At 52.7% G+C, this 18,332-nt stretch overlaps 1 protein-coding gene across 1 annotated transcript in view; it reads right to left on the reverse strand.

The window, feature by feature from the left end:
- Nucleotides 1-18,332, reverse strand: part of Srcin1 (SRC kinase signaling inhibitor 1) — a 41,055-nt gene that overhangs the window by 12,613 nt on the left and 10,110 nt on the right. Inside the window, exons 3-14 of the mRNA XM_035448011.1 lie at nt 14,156-14,351; nt 13,459-13,657; nt 12,939-13,032; nt 11,447-12,324; nt 10,781-10,873; nt 10,514-10,557; nt 10,054-10,241; nt 8,937-9,112; nt 2,856-2,986; nt 2,596-2,743; nt 2,055-2,301; nt 1,236-1,470 (exon numbers count right to left, since the gene is read on the reverse strand). Of these exons, the coding sequence (XP_035303902.1) occupies nt 1,236-1,470; nt 2,055-2,301; nt 2,596-2,743; nt 2,856-2,986; nt 8,937-9,112; nt 10,054-10,241; nt 10,514-10,557; nt 10,781-10,873; nt 11,447-12,324; nt 12,939-13,032; nt 13,459-13,657; nt 14,156-14,351 (2,629 nt within the window). The remainder of the gene's footprint in view (nt 1-1,235; nt 1,471-2,054; nt 2,302-2,595; nt 2,744-2,855; nt 2,987-8,936; nt 9,113-10,053; nt 10,242-10,513; nt 10,558-10,780; nt 10,874-11,446; nt 12,325-12,938; nt 13,033-13,458; nt 13,658-14,155; nt 14,352-18,332) is intronic.

Consider the following 18,332-nt stretch of genomic DNA (forward strand, 5'->3'; position numbering starts at 1 on the left):
GCTGTGCACTAAGGCCCGGCTCGGACCCTGTTCCAGCCAAGCAGCACCTCCCCGGCACTTGCCGCTCTGCCCCTGGTAGGGTGGCAGGGAAGTGCCTGCTCATACCTAGGGCTCCACTGGGGAGCACTTCCTCCCTTCCAGGGCTGCACAGTTCCAGCCCAGCTCGGGAGCCACACTTAGCCCCTTTGTTCTAGGGACACACTAAGTGTGGCCTGGGACAGATTACATAACATCACATTTGGAGTCTGTCCTCTTTGTAAGGAGGGAATGACTGTGTCTGCCTTCTGCAACTGCTGTAAAATCAGAAGGCACCGTGTAGTAAGCGCCTAACAAATGTCACACCTGTCCCGCCATTATATCCTAAGCAGCCTGTAGAGATGGCTCAGAGGTTAAAGGTGTCTGTTGTACAAACCTGATGACCTGAGGCTGATCCCAGGATTCCATATTGGATGAAGAAAATAATTCCCACAATTGGTCCCCTGATGTATATGCACTTACACACACACACACACACACACACACACACACACACACACACACACACGGACAAATAATAATAAAATAAGTAAAAATCTTTTAAATAAGAAAGTTCTGAGCTGGAGAGATGGTTCAGTAATTAAGAGCCCTGGCTGCTCTCCCAGACTCAGGCTTGATTCCCAGCACCCGAGTGGCAGCTCATAGCCATCTGTAACTTCAGTTCCAGGGGATTCAACACTCTCGGGCCTCCTCAAGCACCAGGCATGCATGTGATGCGCATACCATACATACAAGCAAAGCATCTATACACATAAAAATACAAAGATAAATTCTGTGCTTTCTGAAGCCCCCTTCACAGTCAGGGCTGCTGGAAGGAATGCGTGAACCAATGATGGCCATACCTCTCCTTCAGATGCTGCCTCCCGCCATCCTGCCAGCTTGGGATGTCACACTGGTCAGGGCCCTGTCATACTGGACAGCACTGAACTGCTCTCAGAGCAGACTGTCTCTTGTCTGTCTGTCTCTCTGAGTGAGCAAGCATCACTCTGCTTGGATGTACCTCCTGCATGAGCCTTCCAGAAATAGTGGCGAGAAAACTGGACGGACTCCAGCTTACCCTGTTCCTCTGTGTTCCGGTCCCTTCGGTGACTGCTAATGGCTAGCACCCCATTTCTCTGGCAGCCTGGCTACCACAATGCTCACTCCCAACGCTTCCCCTACGAGCCAAGCTCTAGGGATGGGGCCTTAAACCTCCATACCTGAACCTCTTCTCCCACTGGGCTCTGTCCGGGGAGCAGCCTTCTGACCATGGGGTGCCTTGGGGGGCTTGTGGTCTGGGGTGGGGGTGGGTCCTGGGTGGGCCTTGCTGGCACAGTCCAGGTCAGGGATGGCCTTGAGCAGCTCAGCCTGTGTCTCCTCCAGCAGCCGGTTGATGTCCTTGGCGCTGTACTGGGTCAGGGCTGCCCGTTTCTCTTCCCAGTCTCTCTCTGCAGCCTTGAGAGAGGAAGCAGAGCTGGTGTCAGGATTCCTGCCCAGGACCCCAGGCCTTTGGCAATCAGCCCCTACTCCTGCCACATGTGCTAAGAAAAAGAAGAGAACTTCATAGAAAATTAACCCCTCCTACTGGGCACTACACCCCATCCCTGTAGCCTAGAGAGACTTTTTTGTTTTGTTTTTTCGAGACAGAGTTTCTCTGTAGCTTTGGAGGCTATCCTGGAACAGGACCAGGCTGGTCTCGAACTCACAGAGATCCTCCACCTGCTTTTGCTTCCTGAGTGCTGGGATTAAAGGCGTGCACCACCACCGCCTGGCTGAGACCACTTTCATTAAATACAGCGTCATTAGGTTTATTTCTGGACATTCTATTCTGTTTCATTGACCACCCAGCTTGTGTTTACACCAACACCATATTGCTGTAATTATTGTGACTTTATAGTATACTTCCTATGTGTCACCATATTATGCTTTTCAGACTTCTGATCCTCCTCCTAAAGGGTCCCCGTGCTCCTTCAGTACCTGCTATTCCAGGTGACAGCAAGACCTGTGAGCCTAGCTTGTGCCCCGCCCTAGCCCATCACCTCAACAGTCACAGCTTTGTCCACGCTTCTCTTGCCGGGAGCATCCAGGCCTTTGGTGGGGTTGCTGCTCTTTGGGGTCAGAGGGGCTCCTTCAGCAGGCCCACTCAGCTCATGGAGATTCAGTGGAGGACTTGGGGGTGGTATTTCAAAGTCCAAGCCCTTGCTGAAGTCTGTTTCAGCTGCCACCTTCTTGGGAGACTGGCTCAGGAGATTGTTGGGGGGTGGCCACACACCCTCATCCACTTGCCTATGGTTGGGAGAGTTAGGAGCAGCTAGTGAGAGGTGGTTGCCCCTGTGGGGTGGGAGGGTGCTGCTGCAGGAAGGCTCTGGGATCTTGCAGAAGACATGGGAGAGCCTCAGAAGGAAGGCATGCGAGGGATTGCCAAGGCATTTGCACGCAGGGTCCCAGGTCAGAACAGAAGAAGAGATCTAGCTGGCACACCTCTGAGGAGCCAGGATAGAGGGCGGGGGTCAGGTGTTCCTATGGGTCTGGGCCCAGTGTGCAATCCCATGGGAAATTAGAGACAGAGGAGAGAATGACCTGCGGATCTGGGCCAGCGTGTCAGTGACCCCCCGGCAGCGCTTGAGAAGGCCATCGAGGCGCTGGGGCTCCTCCTTCAGGAACTTCACAGCTTCCACCTCCACGCGCAGCACCACCCGCATCTTACTCTGCAGGCCTGGGAAATGAGCTGGGAGGCCGGGAAGAGTAAGCTGGCTGGGAAGGAGCACCGAGGAGGGGGCACACTGCAGGGGAGCACAGCAGGGACCCCTTCAGGACCACCCTTGCCAGGGAAGGCTCACCTTTGAGCTCCGTTAACGTCTCCCCAAGCTGCTTCAGCACCAGGGCCTTCTCTTCCAACTCAGGACCGGGCACCAGGCGGTGGTTATGGGCCACATCCCTCTGGATCTTCTCCACAGACTTCTCCAGATCACTGCAGGCACAGAGAGACCCTTCTCAGCCCCTCTGGCCCCAGCCTAGCCCCCTGAAATGAGCAGCTGGAAAGAAATTATGCCACCAATCAGATCAAAATTAAAAGCTACAGCCAGGTGCAATGGCTTACTCCTGTAATCCTAGCACTTGGGAGGCTGAGGCAGGAGGATTGTTGAAACTTTGAGACCAGCCTGAGGTACACAGTAAGACCCTGACTCAAACAAAACATTAAAAAAAAAATTACAAAATCAAAAGCCAGCTATCCACCAGGCTACATGCCCAAGTGACATTGGAAATGCTATATCTCAAAGATGAGACTTTTACATAGTTCCTTAAGAGGTCCCCAGGCCTCCCCACAAGCCCTAATCTACAATAACGTCAGCACTCACCTGTCGCCCTATACTGTGAAACCTCAGACTAACTCTTCCACAGAAGCAGTAGAGAAGATGGCGGCCACACAGAGCATTACAGAGCCTATAGGCAGCTGTACATGTCTGAGAGTACATCACCTTTTGTCAAATGACCCTGCCACTGAGCCTTTCTCCTTGAGGCCAAAACCACCCCAGGTTTTCAGCCGGTTCATTGAAAACATTTATGAGCCCACATCTTCCTAAAAAAGTAAATCAGGAGCGGAGCATAGCGCAGAGATGTGTAACCCGGCATTTGTGAGGGAGCGTGCGGGGGGGAAGGGGATCACATGTTTAAGGCCAGCCTGGGCTACAGCAAGATGCTGCCTCAAAGCAAACAATCAACCAACCAAAACCCAACAAAAGCAAACCAAGTCGTCACCCTTTGTGTCAGGCTCTTATGGGTGGGTGAAGGGAGGCCGAGGGACAGTTCAGGGGGTAGGGTGCTTGCTCTACAAGTTTGAGAACCTGAATTCAAATCCCCAACACCCATCTGTAACATGAGCACAAGGGTGAACAACTTTCACTCCAGCACTGGGTGAGAAGGGACCATAGACAGACCCATTTGGGAGCTCACTGGCCGGTTCCAGGATCAGCGGGAGACTCTGACTCCAAAATTAAGTAGAGAGGTTGGAGAGATGTTTTAGCAGCCAGTGAGCACTTGTTGCTTTTGCAGAGGACCTGGGCTCAGTTCTCTGCACCTGCATGGTGGTTCAGAATCCTAACTCCAGTTTCAGGGGATCCAACGCCCTCTTCTGATCTCCCTGGGCACCAGACATATACATGGTGCACACAGACCTATGCGAGCAAGCATATGCATAAAATAAAATCCGTAGATCTTAAAGGAAAGTGGTAGAGAAAGACACCTGATAATAACCTCTCACATACACATGTGCAGCCACAAAAACAAGTGCACTCACAGCCACTTGTGTATAACACACACACACACACACACACACACACAATATACATATACATATACATGTGTTAGAGAAATAAAAATGAAAGTCTAAGTAGAACCATCATCTTGAGGCTAAACCCCAAACTTAGCTCTACGGTCAGCAAGATCTGAATCTTGTCCCTTCTCTGCTTTCCCAGCAGAAAGCTCTTGTACAAATGTCCCAGGGCTCCCTAGCTCTTCATCTTCTCACTCAGAAGAGGAGTATGCTGGGGCTGGTGAGCTGGCTCAGCAAGGAAGCACACTTGCTGCCAAGCCTAAGACACTTCCAGGACCCACATGGTAGAAGAACCAAAGAGCCTGGACATTCGCACTGTGGCACTCACACATACACACCCAGCAAATAAGTAAATGTAATTTCATTGACAGGATATCAAAAGTTCTAAGTTCCAGGTGGAACTCACTATGCAGACTCATCCAATCGTCCTGGATAGAATGCACCACCATATCCAGCTTAAAAACACGTTTAAGAAAGGAAATGGATATGCTAGGAGCGTCTCTTGCGACTACCATGAGGACTAAAGGAACCAATGGTCCCTGGAGATTACTCTTGCTTCTTTCTCTCTGCACCGCTACCTTCCCTGCTTGCTTCTGCTTAGATCATTCAGAATTTCTCCAAAGTCCTTATAGGCAATGCCCTCTCTGGGCCTTTAGAACACCATACTCTCTTAGCCTAGAGTATTCCATTTGCCTGTACATGCGCACTAATTTCCATGCTAATGTCATCTCAGGTCTCAAAAAGAAGCTTCGCCCCTGTCTCCCCACTCAGGTTTGGGAGTCTTCTCCTGCCTCCCAAACTCACTTAGGCTCCTTTTTGTTGGCTTGTGAACTTTCTGTGCCACTAGCCCCAGATAGGCAAGAACCGTGTCTTTCACCCAGAGCTGCTACCTGCTCAATAACTGTGGAATTGGGGCCGGAGAGACGGCTCTGTGATTTTGCACACACGTGCTCTTGCGGAGGACCTGAGTTGGAGTCCCAGTATCCACATCTGACTCTCTGGCCTTGGTGGGAACCAGGACACACGTGCATATACGCACACACAGACAGGTACTATAGGTAATTTTTAAAAAATAATTTTAAAAAATTAAAATTTGTAAATTGTAGGATGAGGAAGTGAGAGAAAGAAGTGTAGGTGTGTCATCTCAGTCCTGAACTTGGGTCAATGGCGCCCCTCACCCAGATGCAGGGCTTCACATACTACACATGCATGCAGGACTTGACATGCATGCAGGACTTGACATGAATGCAGGACTTGACATGCATGCAGGTCAAGTCCCACCTGTTGGATTTCAACTCAGCCATGCAGGTGTGACTTGAATCTGTTCTACCATGTGATGTGTCTTCTCTCTCTCTCTCTCTCTCTCTCTCTCTCTCTCTCTCTCTCTCTGTTCCGTGTCATCAACCTAGCTCAGCAGCATGCCTTGGACATCACCATCCATCCAAACAGCAGGTGAAAAGACAAACCAGGGCAGAGCCAAGGGCAAAACTGAGCTTCAGCACCACTGGTTAAAAAACTACTTTGCACTAAGCACTTCCTGCTCATCAGGTGCCGCATCCACCCTGTACATTCATGTCCTCATTTTAACCTTAAAACAGGTCCTGGAGGGAGGAACATGACTTCCAGTTAGCACATGGGCAAACAGTGCTTCAAAGACTAAACTACATTTCCCAGCTTTCCTTGTGATTAGAAGTGGATGTTCAACTTTGCCCATGCAGTGAAATAGGGATGGAAAGGGCACATGCTGTCTCCAGATCTAGTCCATAAGGACCTCCTATGCAAGCTCCTGCTACTCCCTTTCCCTTTCTGATTGGTTATAAAGACCATGATCATCTGGGTGATTTTGGAAGGCACGTACCAAACACGGCAGAAACTCCATCGGCCTGGATCCCTGACTGACTGCATATGGGAGAGACCTGTCTATCTTTTTTTTCATAAAGTTGTATTTTTTGAGCTTTAGGTATATAAGTATTTTGTTTGTGTGTGTGTGTGTGTGTGTGTGTGTGTGTGTGTGTGTGTGTGTGTATGGTGTGCAGGCCTGGTGTCCACGGAGGCCAGAAGCATACATCAGAACCTCTGGAACGGATGGTCCATGTGGGTGCTGGGAATTGAATCTGGGTCTTTTTTTTTTTAAAACGGGAGCAGTAAGTGTTCTTAAGCCCTGAGTCATCTCTCTAGTCCCTTTAGTTAAGTTTCTAAGATATGATCTCAATATATCCCAGGCTGGCTGAAGATATGTCGCTCATGATGCCTTTGCCTCTACCTTCTGAGTACTAGGACTGCAGGCTTACACCACCACACCCAGCTTAATATCTTTTATTTTAGAACCATTAAATGATTTTGGAGCTTCTTCTTGTAGCAGCTGCCTTAAATAAATAAGAAACCCCAGCTAAGGGGGATGACAGAGGCTCTGAAATGAACTAATTCAAGGTCACACAACTATTCTGGGGCACAGCAGTGTCTACTCATGTGGGGCTTCAGCCATTGGCTCTGGTGTGTCTCACTTCCAAACTGAATGATGTCACTACCTGCTGTCCCACCCAGCCCTCACTCTACCACATGGGAAAAACCAGCCCTTTCTCACAGCTAGCAATGGGTCAGCAGACAGACTCGGGAGTTAACAGGCTTCAGTCAATGGGGACAATATCCAGAGAGAGCCCAAGACTCTGGCTAGACAGGCAGGTGAGTGAGCCCAGCAGGAATGAAACCAAAACCCAGCTTCAGGTGCCCGCAGGATGCCAGCAAAGAGGAAGGAACAAAGGAAAATGGACATGAGAGAGGGAAAGAGAGAGACAGACAGAACAGGCGAGCATGCAGGGGCTGCAGGGCTAGTGTGGGTGGCGAGGGCAGGAGGCAGGGGATGGGTCTTGAAGGCCAGACCAGAGCCATCACAGGGTCCGGTGCCTGCCGCACTCCAAAGGGACAAGCGCTAGGCTGGAGAATCCCACGGGCAGCTCCTAGGTTCTCGACAGTGAGCATAATGGGTGTGACAAGGCATAGAGGATGGGGATTCTCAGTGTTCCTAGAGAACTGAGGTCCCCAGGAAGGCAGGAACCAGACACTCATGAAGACCAGAGCATAAATCAGTCCTTTTATCTCTTTTGCCTCGGTTCTTTGATGGTTCTCTTAATTTCCCTTTAATGTCTCGGTCTAACTTCTTTTGAAAATCCCGGCCCAGCTCCTCTGTGCAGAATGGAAGGAGACAAGGGAGGGACAGGGAATGGGGAAACAGAATCCCTGGAAGCATCTAGTCTCTTAGAGATCTGGCTGGGCTGTCACTGTCACCCCGCCTGGACATGACGGAGAGTTGGCGTTGCTGCTGCTGGCTTATTTCGATGCGAGATGGTCCCTTACTGCATCTCAGCTGCACGGTGTCACTGGACTGTAGGATTCCTTGCTGTAAACACTGCTAAAATGCATACCAGGTTTGCATGGGCCCCCAGGCTGAGCTGTGACCTTCTCATGGAGCCCCTGGTGAGGGGTTCCAAATATGACTTAGTAGGGTAGCACTGTGCAGCAGCTCTCTTGGCTCCCTAGTCTCAAGACCCTTAGTATGAAACAAGCCCTTAACTGCTTCACAAAGAACTGCAAAAAAATCTTAGGCCGGGTGGTAATGGTGCACACCTTTAATCCTAGCACTTGTGAAGCAGAGGCAGGCGGATCTCTGTGAGTTTCAGGCCAACCTGGTCTACAGAGATAGTTCTAGGACAGCCAGAGCTACACAAAGAAACCCTGTATGAAAAACAAAACAAACAAACAAAACCTCCCAAAAAAACGTTAGTGCTGATGAGGACACATCAGAGGGGTAGCAGCTACCTCGATCACAGAGCCCCTTGATTCTGGAGTTGTCTCTGGATCCCCTACTGCCCTGTGTCACTAATAGGGACCACATGAAGCCCAAGTAGCTCAGGAGAAAAAGCTGCGGTGGGTGGCAGAGCTGCTTCCTGAATGGACACAGGAAAAACAGCAGCATCTCTCTTCACAGGTGCCAGACAATGGAATTGTGGCCAGACAGCCATTTGCTAAATGTGGATCAGACTGTCTTCTGTTAACCCTTCTGTGTCTAAGCACTCGGAGTAGGTTGTTCTCTCTTCGTCCTCCTGCAAAAGTACTAGAGCCTAGCTTCACTATACTGAGAAGGGGAGCTGGTTTCCTTGACTCTTGGTCTCAGGGATCAGGGTGACAAAGGGTCAGCCACCAGGTGACAACACCCCTGATACTCCACCTCCTTGCTCAGCTCGAGGGTGAAATTGCAAGCCTTAAGTCAAAAGGAAAGCAGAGGACAGAGAGAAAACAGACAGCCAGCTTCATGAGAGTAGGCTGCAGGGAACAGGAAATAACAACATGGCAGAGGCAGGCACCAAGCCAGAAAAAAAGAAAGAAAGAAAGAAATCAGGAATTATGCCAGATGGCCAAAGGTTTGTGGGTCATGGAGAAATCAGGCCACAGTAGAGGGTGAAATCAGACTTCAGAACGCAGCAACGTCATCTGTGATTCCGAAGTAAAGGAACTGTGACTCCCATGCAAATCAGGCTGGTTCACCCTGGCCGCCTCCCCGCCCGCTCTGCGCGCAGGGGCCCAGCCTCACTTGAGCTGCTGAGTTATGAGCTCCTCGTCGTTGAGATAACGCAACCGCTCCTCCTCCACCAGGGTGCGCTGCCGCTGCAGCGGGTCCTCCTGCCGCCGCGCCGCCTCCGACACGCGCATGCTCAGCTCCGCCTCGGTGCGCTTCAGCAACGCGCGTACCGACTCTTGGTTCTGGAGCTGCGGGACACAAGGATGTCCGCGTGGGCAAGGATGCCCGTGTGGACCGGGTGGGAGGAGGATGCATGAGCTGGGAAAGGGTGAGCAGAATGCAGAGATCCGGACCGAGGATGATATAGCTCATGGAGAGGGCAAAGTTATGGGTTTCGCTTAAGTCACAGTGGCAAGGCTGTGGCTGCAGCCTTGAGCAACAGCGAAGGGTGGAGCAGCTGGGAGCAGAGATCAAGATTAATATTCTGGAGGAGTATAGGGCAGGAGAACGGGATGAGAATTTGTGTGGCCAAAGGGTGACACTAGGTAGGACCCTGACGACAGTGTGACTGTGTAGCTATATGGCCTCAAATAACTCTGAGTGGAGATAGGGCTTGAGGTGAGGGACTCAAACTCTGGTAGGGTCTGCAGCTGTAGGTGGGACTACAAGATGAAGGTCCAGTTCCGAGCCCAAATGACGTGGGTGGGCGAGTTCTTATCCGTGGCCCAGATGGCAGCTCTCTGCCTCCGCCTCTCAGCCTGTCTCTGCTCATTATCCTCACCTGACAAGCCCTGAGCCCCTCTTGAGGAGCCGGCACAGTGATGCCAGGCTCCTGACAGGTGGGACCATCTGCCAGGCAGGGCAGGACAGCCACTCCAGGCTCAGGAAGGGGGAGCTGAGAGGACTGGAGGAACTGGGACAGCCTCTAGGGATGGTGCAGGGGGAGGGGTGGGCTAAGGCTCTGGGAGGTGGAAGGGGATTGACTGGGGGTCAGTGAAGGGTTGGGGCTTGGTGATGTTTAATGAGGAAGTGGAAACTAGAAAGGGAAGAGAAGAAAGGGTCCGAAGAAAGACCACTGAGCAGTGAGGGACTCCGCCAGGTGGGGAAAGGTGGGGCAGAGCTTTGGGAGAGGAGTTACAGCCAGTGGCGGGGGCGGGTGGGGGCGGGGAGGGGGGTGGCGTGCGTGTACCTGGAGCTTTCGCAATTGCTGAAGCTGGCCTCGAAGGTCACTAGCGCTGTTCTGTAGGCCACGCAAGTGCAGCTGCATCTGTAGGCGGCTGACAGCAGTGGGCTGCCCTGCAGGGGTGCTGCTGGCCGAGGGTGGGGGAGGGCCTGACACTGGAGTAGCCCCGCTGCTCCGACTGCCTGATCCACATGCTGCTGGGAGGGACCAGAAGGATGAACCAAAAGGAAAGCAGAGCAAAAAGTGAGGGGGGGGGGAGAGGAGCCACCCTCTCCACTCACGACCGCATACACTACATGGTGTGACTGTCACCCTAAGTGGTGGCAAGTCCTAGCAGGAGTAAAGCATCTGGGCTAAGTAAGACTACTCATTTATCTATGCAAAGCCCCACGATGTCGCTACCAGTCCAGTTTAAGGATTAGGAAACGGATCCTAAGACTCAGAGAGAAAAAGAAGGGTCACTCACGTGCTGAGGGCGTGGCTGCTCCATTGGAGCCTTCAATCTTCTCACTGTGGTGGGAAAAAGCGGGATGTTCATAGGAGTTTGGGCTGGCCTCAGATCATCAAAGTTGAATGGGACCTTAAATGTCACCCCAGCTCCCTGATCTCAGGATAGAGCCACAGAAAAGTAGACACAGGCAGAACCGAGTCCAGAACTTCCAATTTAGCTCACTGCCCTCTTTGCTGCCCCAAGCCCAGGCCCTGATAGTGGTGTTGGGAGAGGGGTTTTCACCTTGGGGTCTCAGGCTCTGAACCTCGCAGTAGGGCACTCTGCACCAGCCCTGTGAGGCTGGCAATCTGCTTCTCCATGGCCTCCATGCGCTCCCTGGGGAGGAAGGTGGCTCTGAGCAAGCGCTCCTGTGAGTTTGTGGTCCCTCCTGCCCAACCCACTCCCCACTCCTAAGATTAGCAGCCAGATGACAAACAGCTAATCTTCCCTTGGCTGACACACAGAACAGGGACCCAAAGGCAAGAATCAAACTCCTAGCTCTCCACTGCCTCTCTCACAACTGCTACCACAGGACACTCTGATGCAGGAGGATTGCTGAGAGTTTGAGTAGCCTGGGCCACACAGCAAGGCCCTGTCTCAAGAACACAAAACATAAACACAAAAAGCCCAACTCCTCCCCATCCCGAGCCTGCTCCGGGGGATTTCAGCCGGGCCCCGTGTTGGACAGCTCTCACTGTCAGAGCACTAAAAGGGCTGAGTCGGCACTCCATTTTACCTCTGGGTACACCGAGGCTTGGGGAATAAATACAAACTCGGGTCTTTACAGTCATCACTCATCCATTCAGTGTCCTCCCTGTCAAATCGAAGACACTGTTGCCATCCCTGTGAACTAACTCCAGAAAGAACCTGCGACTTTCTGCAGTGCCTCCTTCTTCTATGTCCCCTCACCTGGTTTCTGTGTCCTTGGCTGGCACTGGCGGCCCGAACCCTACTAGGGAGCGCTCCCCGGGTCCAGGGAAGAGCTCAGAAGGTGGTGCTCCGGCCGTGGAGGCGCTGCCGGTGCTGCGGGCCTTGCCTCCGGGACTCTCTGCAAAGACCGACGAGGAGCCCGAGTCTTTGCGGAAGGACTGGCGCACTGGCGAGCCACGACTGGGCGGCCCCGAGTAGGGGCTGTGTGGGGGCGGGGGTCCCCCAGAGGGTGCCGACACGTCGGCCAGCTTCTGCGGGGACGAAGGCGGCAGGCGGAAGCCATAACCATCGCCGCCGTAGAGCGGGCCGCCGGCGCCGGCCTTGTATAGCGAGTCCTCCAGGTCGGACTGCAGCGCGGCGGCCGAGTAGGTGCTGAGCGAGCGCACTGAGCCCCGCTTGTACAAGCCACCTGCGCCTGGGTATGCGAACGGGTCACCCGCCGCGGCGGCCAGGCTCAGGCGGCCCTCGTGCAGAAGCCCGTAGGGATCGGCGTAGAGGCCCTCGCCCTTCACCAGCACCATGCCGCCCGCCTTGCCCGCCAGGTCTTCGTCCGGCTTCACGTCGCGCCGCTCCAGGATGGCGCTGGGGCTGGGACTCACGCCCTGGCTGGCCGGGGCACCTCCCAGCCGCTCAGCCGCGTGGTGCACCGGACTGCCGGCGTAAGAGGGCGGGCGGCCCCCAGCGTAGGAGAGGCGTGAGCGCGAGGGCGAGCCCGATGGCAGTCCCGACGGCAGTCCCGACGGCAGCCCCGATGGGAGCCCCGGAGGTGGTGAGCTAGATGCTAGGTGCGATGCGGGCGACAGGTTGTTGAGGCGCCGCGTGGGCGACGACTCCCGCGACGCATACACCATCTCTCTCTGCGCAGAAAACAACCCCCAAAGCCCATGAAGCTGGTCACAAAGGGGACTTCTTTCCCCTTGTTTGAGGAGCCAGCAACTCACCCCCTCCCCCAACCAGGTTTAGGAAGGCCCCCTCCCGTCTCCTGCTGCATCCTGGGCCCCTTGCCCATCAGCACTCCCAGCGTGGGAGCGAGCGGGCAGATGGGAAGACATCAGAAAGGCAACCTCAGCCTATTCTTGATGGGGACCAGGAAGGAGAAGAGAAAAGGGAGTGGCCGGGAGAGAGGCCTTACAATATCTAAAGGCCCTTTAGAGAAGTCTTGGGTAGGGGGCTGGAGAGATGGCTCAGTGGTTAAGAGCAGTGGCTGCCCTTCCAGAGGACCCGGGTTCTGTACCCAACACCCACATGGCAGCTCCCCTGTGTGTAACTCCAGCACCAGGGGATCTTGTATCCTTACACCAATGCACGTTAAATACAGTACTTAAAAAAAAAAAAGGTAAGTCTTGGGTAGACAGTGGGGATGGTAGAGGGTGAGCAGGTGGCATAACCTCACAACTAATTAGGAAAACCTAGTTCTGCCTAGATTCTTCCTGCCCAATCTCACCAGTGCCCTGGGTACTCCCAGACATACCCGGAGGTCCCCGTTGGTGAGGTGTGAGCCAGGAAAAGCAGCATACAGTGGCTCCTTCCTATAGATCTTGATGATACTGCGGTCCTGGATATCCCTATCAGGTGGAGAGAGGGGCAGAGGGTCACCATGTGCTCCCCCTAGCGGTGCACAATGAGGAGAGGGGGCAACAGCTACTTCAGGCAGACGAGAGCGCCCTGACACCAAATCCTTTCCCCCTTTCCTAACCTCTATTTTCAGTGACTCCTGGTGCCTTGGGATGCCTGCCACCATCAGGCAAGCACGAGTGTGCAACACACACACACACACACACACACACACACACACGGAGGGAGGGAAGGGGGGTGGTCTCCCATAGCTTCCTGCCAGTGGGAACCCACAGAGAGGGCGGGGCGGCTAGGGCTTCCGGAGGGGAGGCAAAGGGTGAAAACAGGGTGCACAATGATCTCGGGAGGGGCCACCAGAGGTCCAGCACTCTTCAGAGAAGGGGGGGGAGTCTACCCAACCCTGGGGCCGCGCCCACCGGACGTCCTCCAGCTCGTAGAAGATATTCCGAGCTTCGTCTTTGATGAGGATGGCGGTGTTGGGCGACTTAAGCATGCCCATGGTGAGCTTCTGCGGGAACATGTGCGCGATGAGTGCGTGCAGCGTGTCCAGGCTGCTGACCTCATGCGTGATGTGTACGCGTCGCGTCTCCTCCCCGAACTGCAGGAACAGGACCCCTGCGAAGGAGACGCAGCCCTCACGGTCACTACCTCTATCAGCCCGCCTGGCGCCAGGGCAGTGCGGTGAGTCCTCGGGAGCAGCATCCAAGGTCCCACAGCGGCAAGGTCTGAGGCCAGAGGCTGCCCCCGAGTGCAAGTGCACCCACGCGCTCCTCATGCCGCCTCTCCAAGCTCCCACCGGACCCCAGGCAGCTGGAGTGCGGACGGGATAACGGGGCTGGGGACTGGAGCTGATGGGGCAGAAACGGAAGAAGAGAATGGGAAAAGCCTAGCAGAAAGAGAAAAGGGTTGGACAGAGAGGAGCCTGAAAGAGCATAAGGGCCAGCAGGGTATGCTAAGGGCTAGCAGAGAGGAAAGAGTGCCAAGGACTGCAAGGATTTCGAGGAGGTGGCCCCTGCTAGAGGAGGGAGTGGCAGGATGTGGAGTAGCGAAGGGCGGGAGAAGCCGGAGGGAGGAGCTGTGGCAGGGCCCGAAGACGAGCAGGCTGGGCAGTACCTGGTGAGCGCAGCTTGGTCTGGCTGGCAGAGCGGGAGAGAGGCAAGCTCTGTCGGAAGCGGTTCATCCTGCTGAAGCCTAGGGGCAGCTCGGCCTCGGACATGGTCTCCAGCGACTCAGCCGAGGCGTAGGACAGCTTGGCTGCCTGGTCTGCCAGCCCTGGCTGGGCTCCCTGAGTATGGCGCGAGCTGCGGGTCTGCAAGGGTAGGGCAGGGCGAGAGGCACCAAGCATGAGCCCCCACCCCCATCCCTTGCTCTGCCACTGCCTCCATCTGGGCCACAGAGCTCTGGCTAGCCAGACACACACACACACACACACACACACACACACACACACACACACACACACACTCAGAGGAGGGTCTCCTGGGTTCCAGACTCGCTGGGCAGCTGTAGAAAAGATCCCCCAACTCTCGAAGGCCTTGGCTTCCCCGGGACACCCTCCGATAGGCAGTGGGCAAAAGACTCACGCACCCTGGGAAACCATACAAGAAACCATCTCAGTTGGACCCTTGGGCACGCCTGCTATTTTAAGCTTCCAACGAACAAAAACAACACAAATTTGTCACTGAGGTGAGCAGCAGAATTGTTGAGCAAATTGGAGCATTAGTTCCAGACATTAATTAACCGGCTGGTGTGTGAGCGGCGGATTTATTCTTCATGGAGTTCAGGGGCTTGGGGGAGCCCGGAGAAAGCAAAGAAAATGAGGGACCCCAGGTTTTCAGCACTGAGAGGTGTCCATGCCCAGCTCTTGACTTAGAGGATTTTGCAACTGGGGAGAGTCTCCCAAACCCTTGAGTCAACTGAAACACGATTTAAACTGTACATTCAGTGTTCATGCAAAACCAAGCGTGACACACACAAGTGTACTGTGCCCCTCCCTGGGACACAAACACTGTCACACAGCCCGGTTGGTCTCCCCTAGCCCCTTCCCTAAAGCTATAGCTGAGAGCCATCTACAGCTGAGGTGGAGAAGGATGTCAGTGAATCCCTAGGTTCAATTCCCAGTACCCCTCCCCAAAATAAAGGCTCAGTGGGAAGGATGCCACAAGACAGCATGATCCCTGTCTCCTGGGAGGTGGTGTCTCTCCTTATTTCAAATGTCTTTCTAGATCTTACTTTTGGCTGTCACCTAAGGCGGCAGCCTCTGCCTTTTTGCCCTAGTTCCCACACTAAACCTGGCTACTATATAGACACTCAGTGGTTTAAAATGTTACTATTTTTTTTTAAAGACAGAATCTCACAATGTAGCCCTGGCTACCTGGAACTGGCTAAGTAGACCAGGCTGGCCTTGAACTCACAGAGAGATCCACCTGCCTCTGCCTCCCAAGAGCTGGGATTAAAGGCATTCTCAACCATGCTCAGCTTTCATTTAAATTATTTAAAGGAATCAGATGATGAATCAAATCTACACCGTTCTGTGGCATGTGCATTTTACATTCAAATATAAGCTTACTACTGAGTTGCTCAACTGTACTTAATAGTCTTATCTTCTTTCTTTCTTTTTAATAGTCTTATTTTCACAGGCAGGTATGCTGGTGCATGCCTATAATCCCACCACACAAAAGACTGAGACAGGAGGATAGCCATGAGTTTGAGACTATACTGGGTTACTCTGTGAGACCTAGTTTGAAAACAAACACAAATAAACTTATTTTTAACGCTTAAGTCACACAAATCACTTGAAACCACCACCTTTACAATCTCTGGGGCTGAAAGATCTTTTTTTTTTTTTTTTTCCCTGGTTTTTCCAAGACAGGGTTTCTCTGTGTATGTAATACTGGCTGTCCTGGAACTTGCTCTGTAGACCAGGCTGGCCTTTAACTCAGAGATTCAACTGCCTCTGCCTCCCAAGTCCTGGGACTAAAGGTGTGTGCCACCACTGCCAGGTTTGAGAGAGCTTTATTTATTTATTTAATTCCTTTATGAAACTGAATTTTGAACAATTGTAATATATCATTTATACAATTAAGACAATAGCAAAGGCATCTCTCTTATTTTGTTTTGTGCTTTTGAGACAGGGTCTCACTATGTAGCCATGACTGGCCTACCAAGTACTTGATATATAGGCCAGGCTGGCCTCAAACTTGTGTTCATCCTCCTGTTTCTGCCTCCTAAGTGTGGAATTACAGGCAAGCACCACCCCTCCTAACAAAAATCTCTAAAAAAGAATAATTTATTCTCCTGTCAGTCCCTTCTTCCCCCAAATCCTGATTATCCCCTAATTAATCTCTGTCTTCCTATTAAAGCCAGTTTAATGTTCCATCCAATTAGCAATCTCAGAAAGGGAGAGCACCTCCCAACAAGCAGTGTGCCCAGCTGTCCTCAAAGTAGCCTTGAAACTTGGGGACATGGAGGCTACCAAGGGGCTTCCAGCCTCAAACACAATACCTTGACCAGCAGGGATGAATATGGTCTGGGGTGGGGGCGGGAGGTGGTGTATGAACTGGGAGCCCTCTTGGGAGATTGAGCGTCCAGACTTCAGAGCCCAGGCTTCAGGTCTAGGCTGGCCAACAGTGACAGAGCCCCTCCCACCTTCATCCCCAGAGAAGCTACTGCAGTGGGCAACCTATGCAGGAATGGGGGAGTCTGAACCAAGCTGGTGGGCATGGGGTTGCCAGGCAACTGAAAGGTCAGTGGTTGCCAGGCTGGGGTCGATGAGAGGCTACAGAATGCAGCAGCTGGAAGAGATGAGGAATAGGAATGGCCCTGGGTCAGAGTGGGGGGCACAACGGAGAAGTCAGGAAGAGAATGGAGTGAACAGCACGAAGGGGGCAGGGTCCTAGGGATGGCTGGCCACAAAAAAACGGGAACTCTAGGGGGGAAAGATAGCCACACCCCTTCCTCTGCCTGCTCCGCCTCCATCCTAGCCCCAAGGGCACCTTTCCATCCTTTCTACCTTTATAGAAAACCCTAGTCCGGGTGGTGGTGGTGCACACCTTTAATCCCGGTACTCGGGAGACAGAGGCAAGTGGAGCTCTGAGTTCGAGGCCAGCCTGGCCTACAGAGTGAGTTCCAGGACAGCCAGAGCTACACAGAGAAACCTTGGGGGAGGGGCGCTAAGAAGAAGGGAAGTCTATTAACACTTCTTTCTGCTCCCTGGCCTCCATCAAAGCAGAGAAAATTAAACATCTAGAAGCCATTAACAGGCATGTCCAACTTTTGACATGGTGTCTACCAAATTCACAGTTGAGAACTGAAAAAAAGTTACAAAAAAAATCACAAAATAAATCTTATAATGTTTTAAATAAGCTCATGATTTTGTCTTTGACCCAACTGACAGCCACTGCTGGTCATGGTTTAGATGTGCTGGCTAAGGGAGGAGGCAAGAAAAGGAAACAGGAATTCAAACGGAACTTGAATACTGGATGGGGCTGCCAAGGGAGGCAGTGAGCTCAACCACTGGACTTGTTCCACCAATAAGCTAATGAAACCTTGCCTGAGGCCAGGCAGAAGGAGCCACAGCTAAGACAGTCAAACCAGGATCTGGACTCCCAACAGCTCTCTACAGACTTGGGCAGAAGCACCTGGGAAGTTTCACGAACTCTCTTTCCAGGACCCACGGTCGCTTAATCTGAATCTCTGTGGGTGGAAGCCTGGGACTCCAGATTTCCTATGAAAGCCTAAGGCGACTGTAGCATCCAGAGGTTGGAATCAGGCCAGCACCCATGACTCTAACACTGATAAAGTCAACTACCAGGGAAAGCTTACTAACAGCACAAACTACCTTGGACATACATTTTTTTTTCATCTTTTCAATCTTTCAACAACTCTGAGTCAGCCCTGATGGCACATGCCTGTAATCCAGCAATTTAGGAGGCTGAGGCCTGCTGGAGTTACAGAGGTGGCATGGACAACTTAGTGGCACGCTGACTCAAAAGGTGTAAAAGGATTGGGGTGCTGGGTATGCAGGCACACACCTTTATACCTAACACTCTGGAGGCAGAGGCAGGTGGCTTTTTGTGAGTTTAAGGCCAGCTTAGCCTACATAATCTATTCCAGACCAGTCATGGAGACTTTGTCTCAAAAGCAAGCAAAACAAACAAAACAATATCACCCTTGAGTTTCATGCTCATGGGCTGGATTTAATCCCCACAGGGCGAGTGGGGGACCCCTCTGATAGAGACACCGTTTGCTCTCCAAGGGAAAAAACAAGGCCCAGAGAACTATAAGTTAC

This window comes from Cricetulus griseus, chromosome 7 (genome assembly GCF_003668045.3).
Source record: "Cricetulus griseus strain 17A/GY chromosome 7, alternate assembly CriGri-PICRH-1.0, whole genome shotgun sequence".
Taxonomy (NCBI): Eukaryota; Metazoa; Chordata; class Mammalia; order Rodentia; family Cricetidae; genus Cricetulus; species Cricetulus griseus.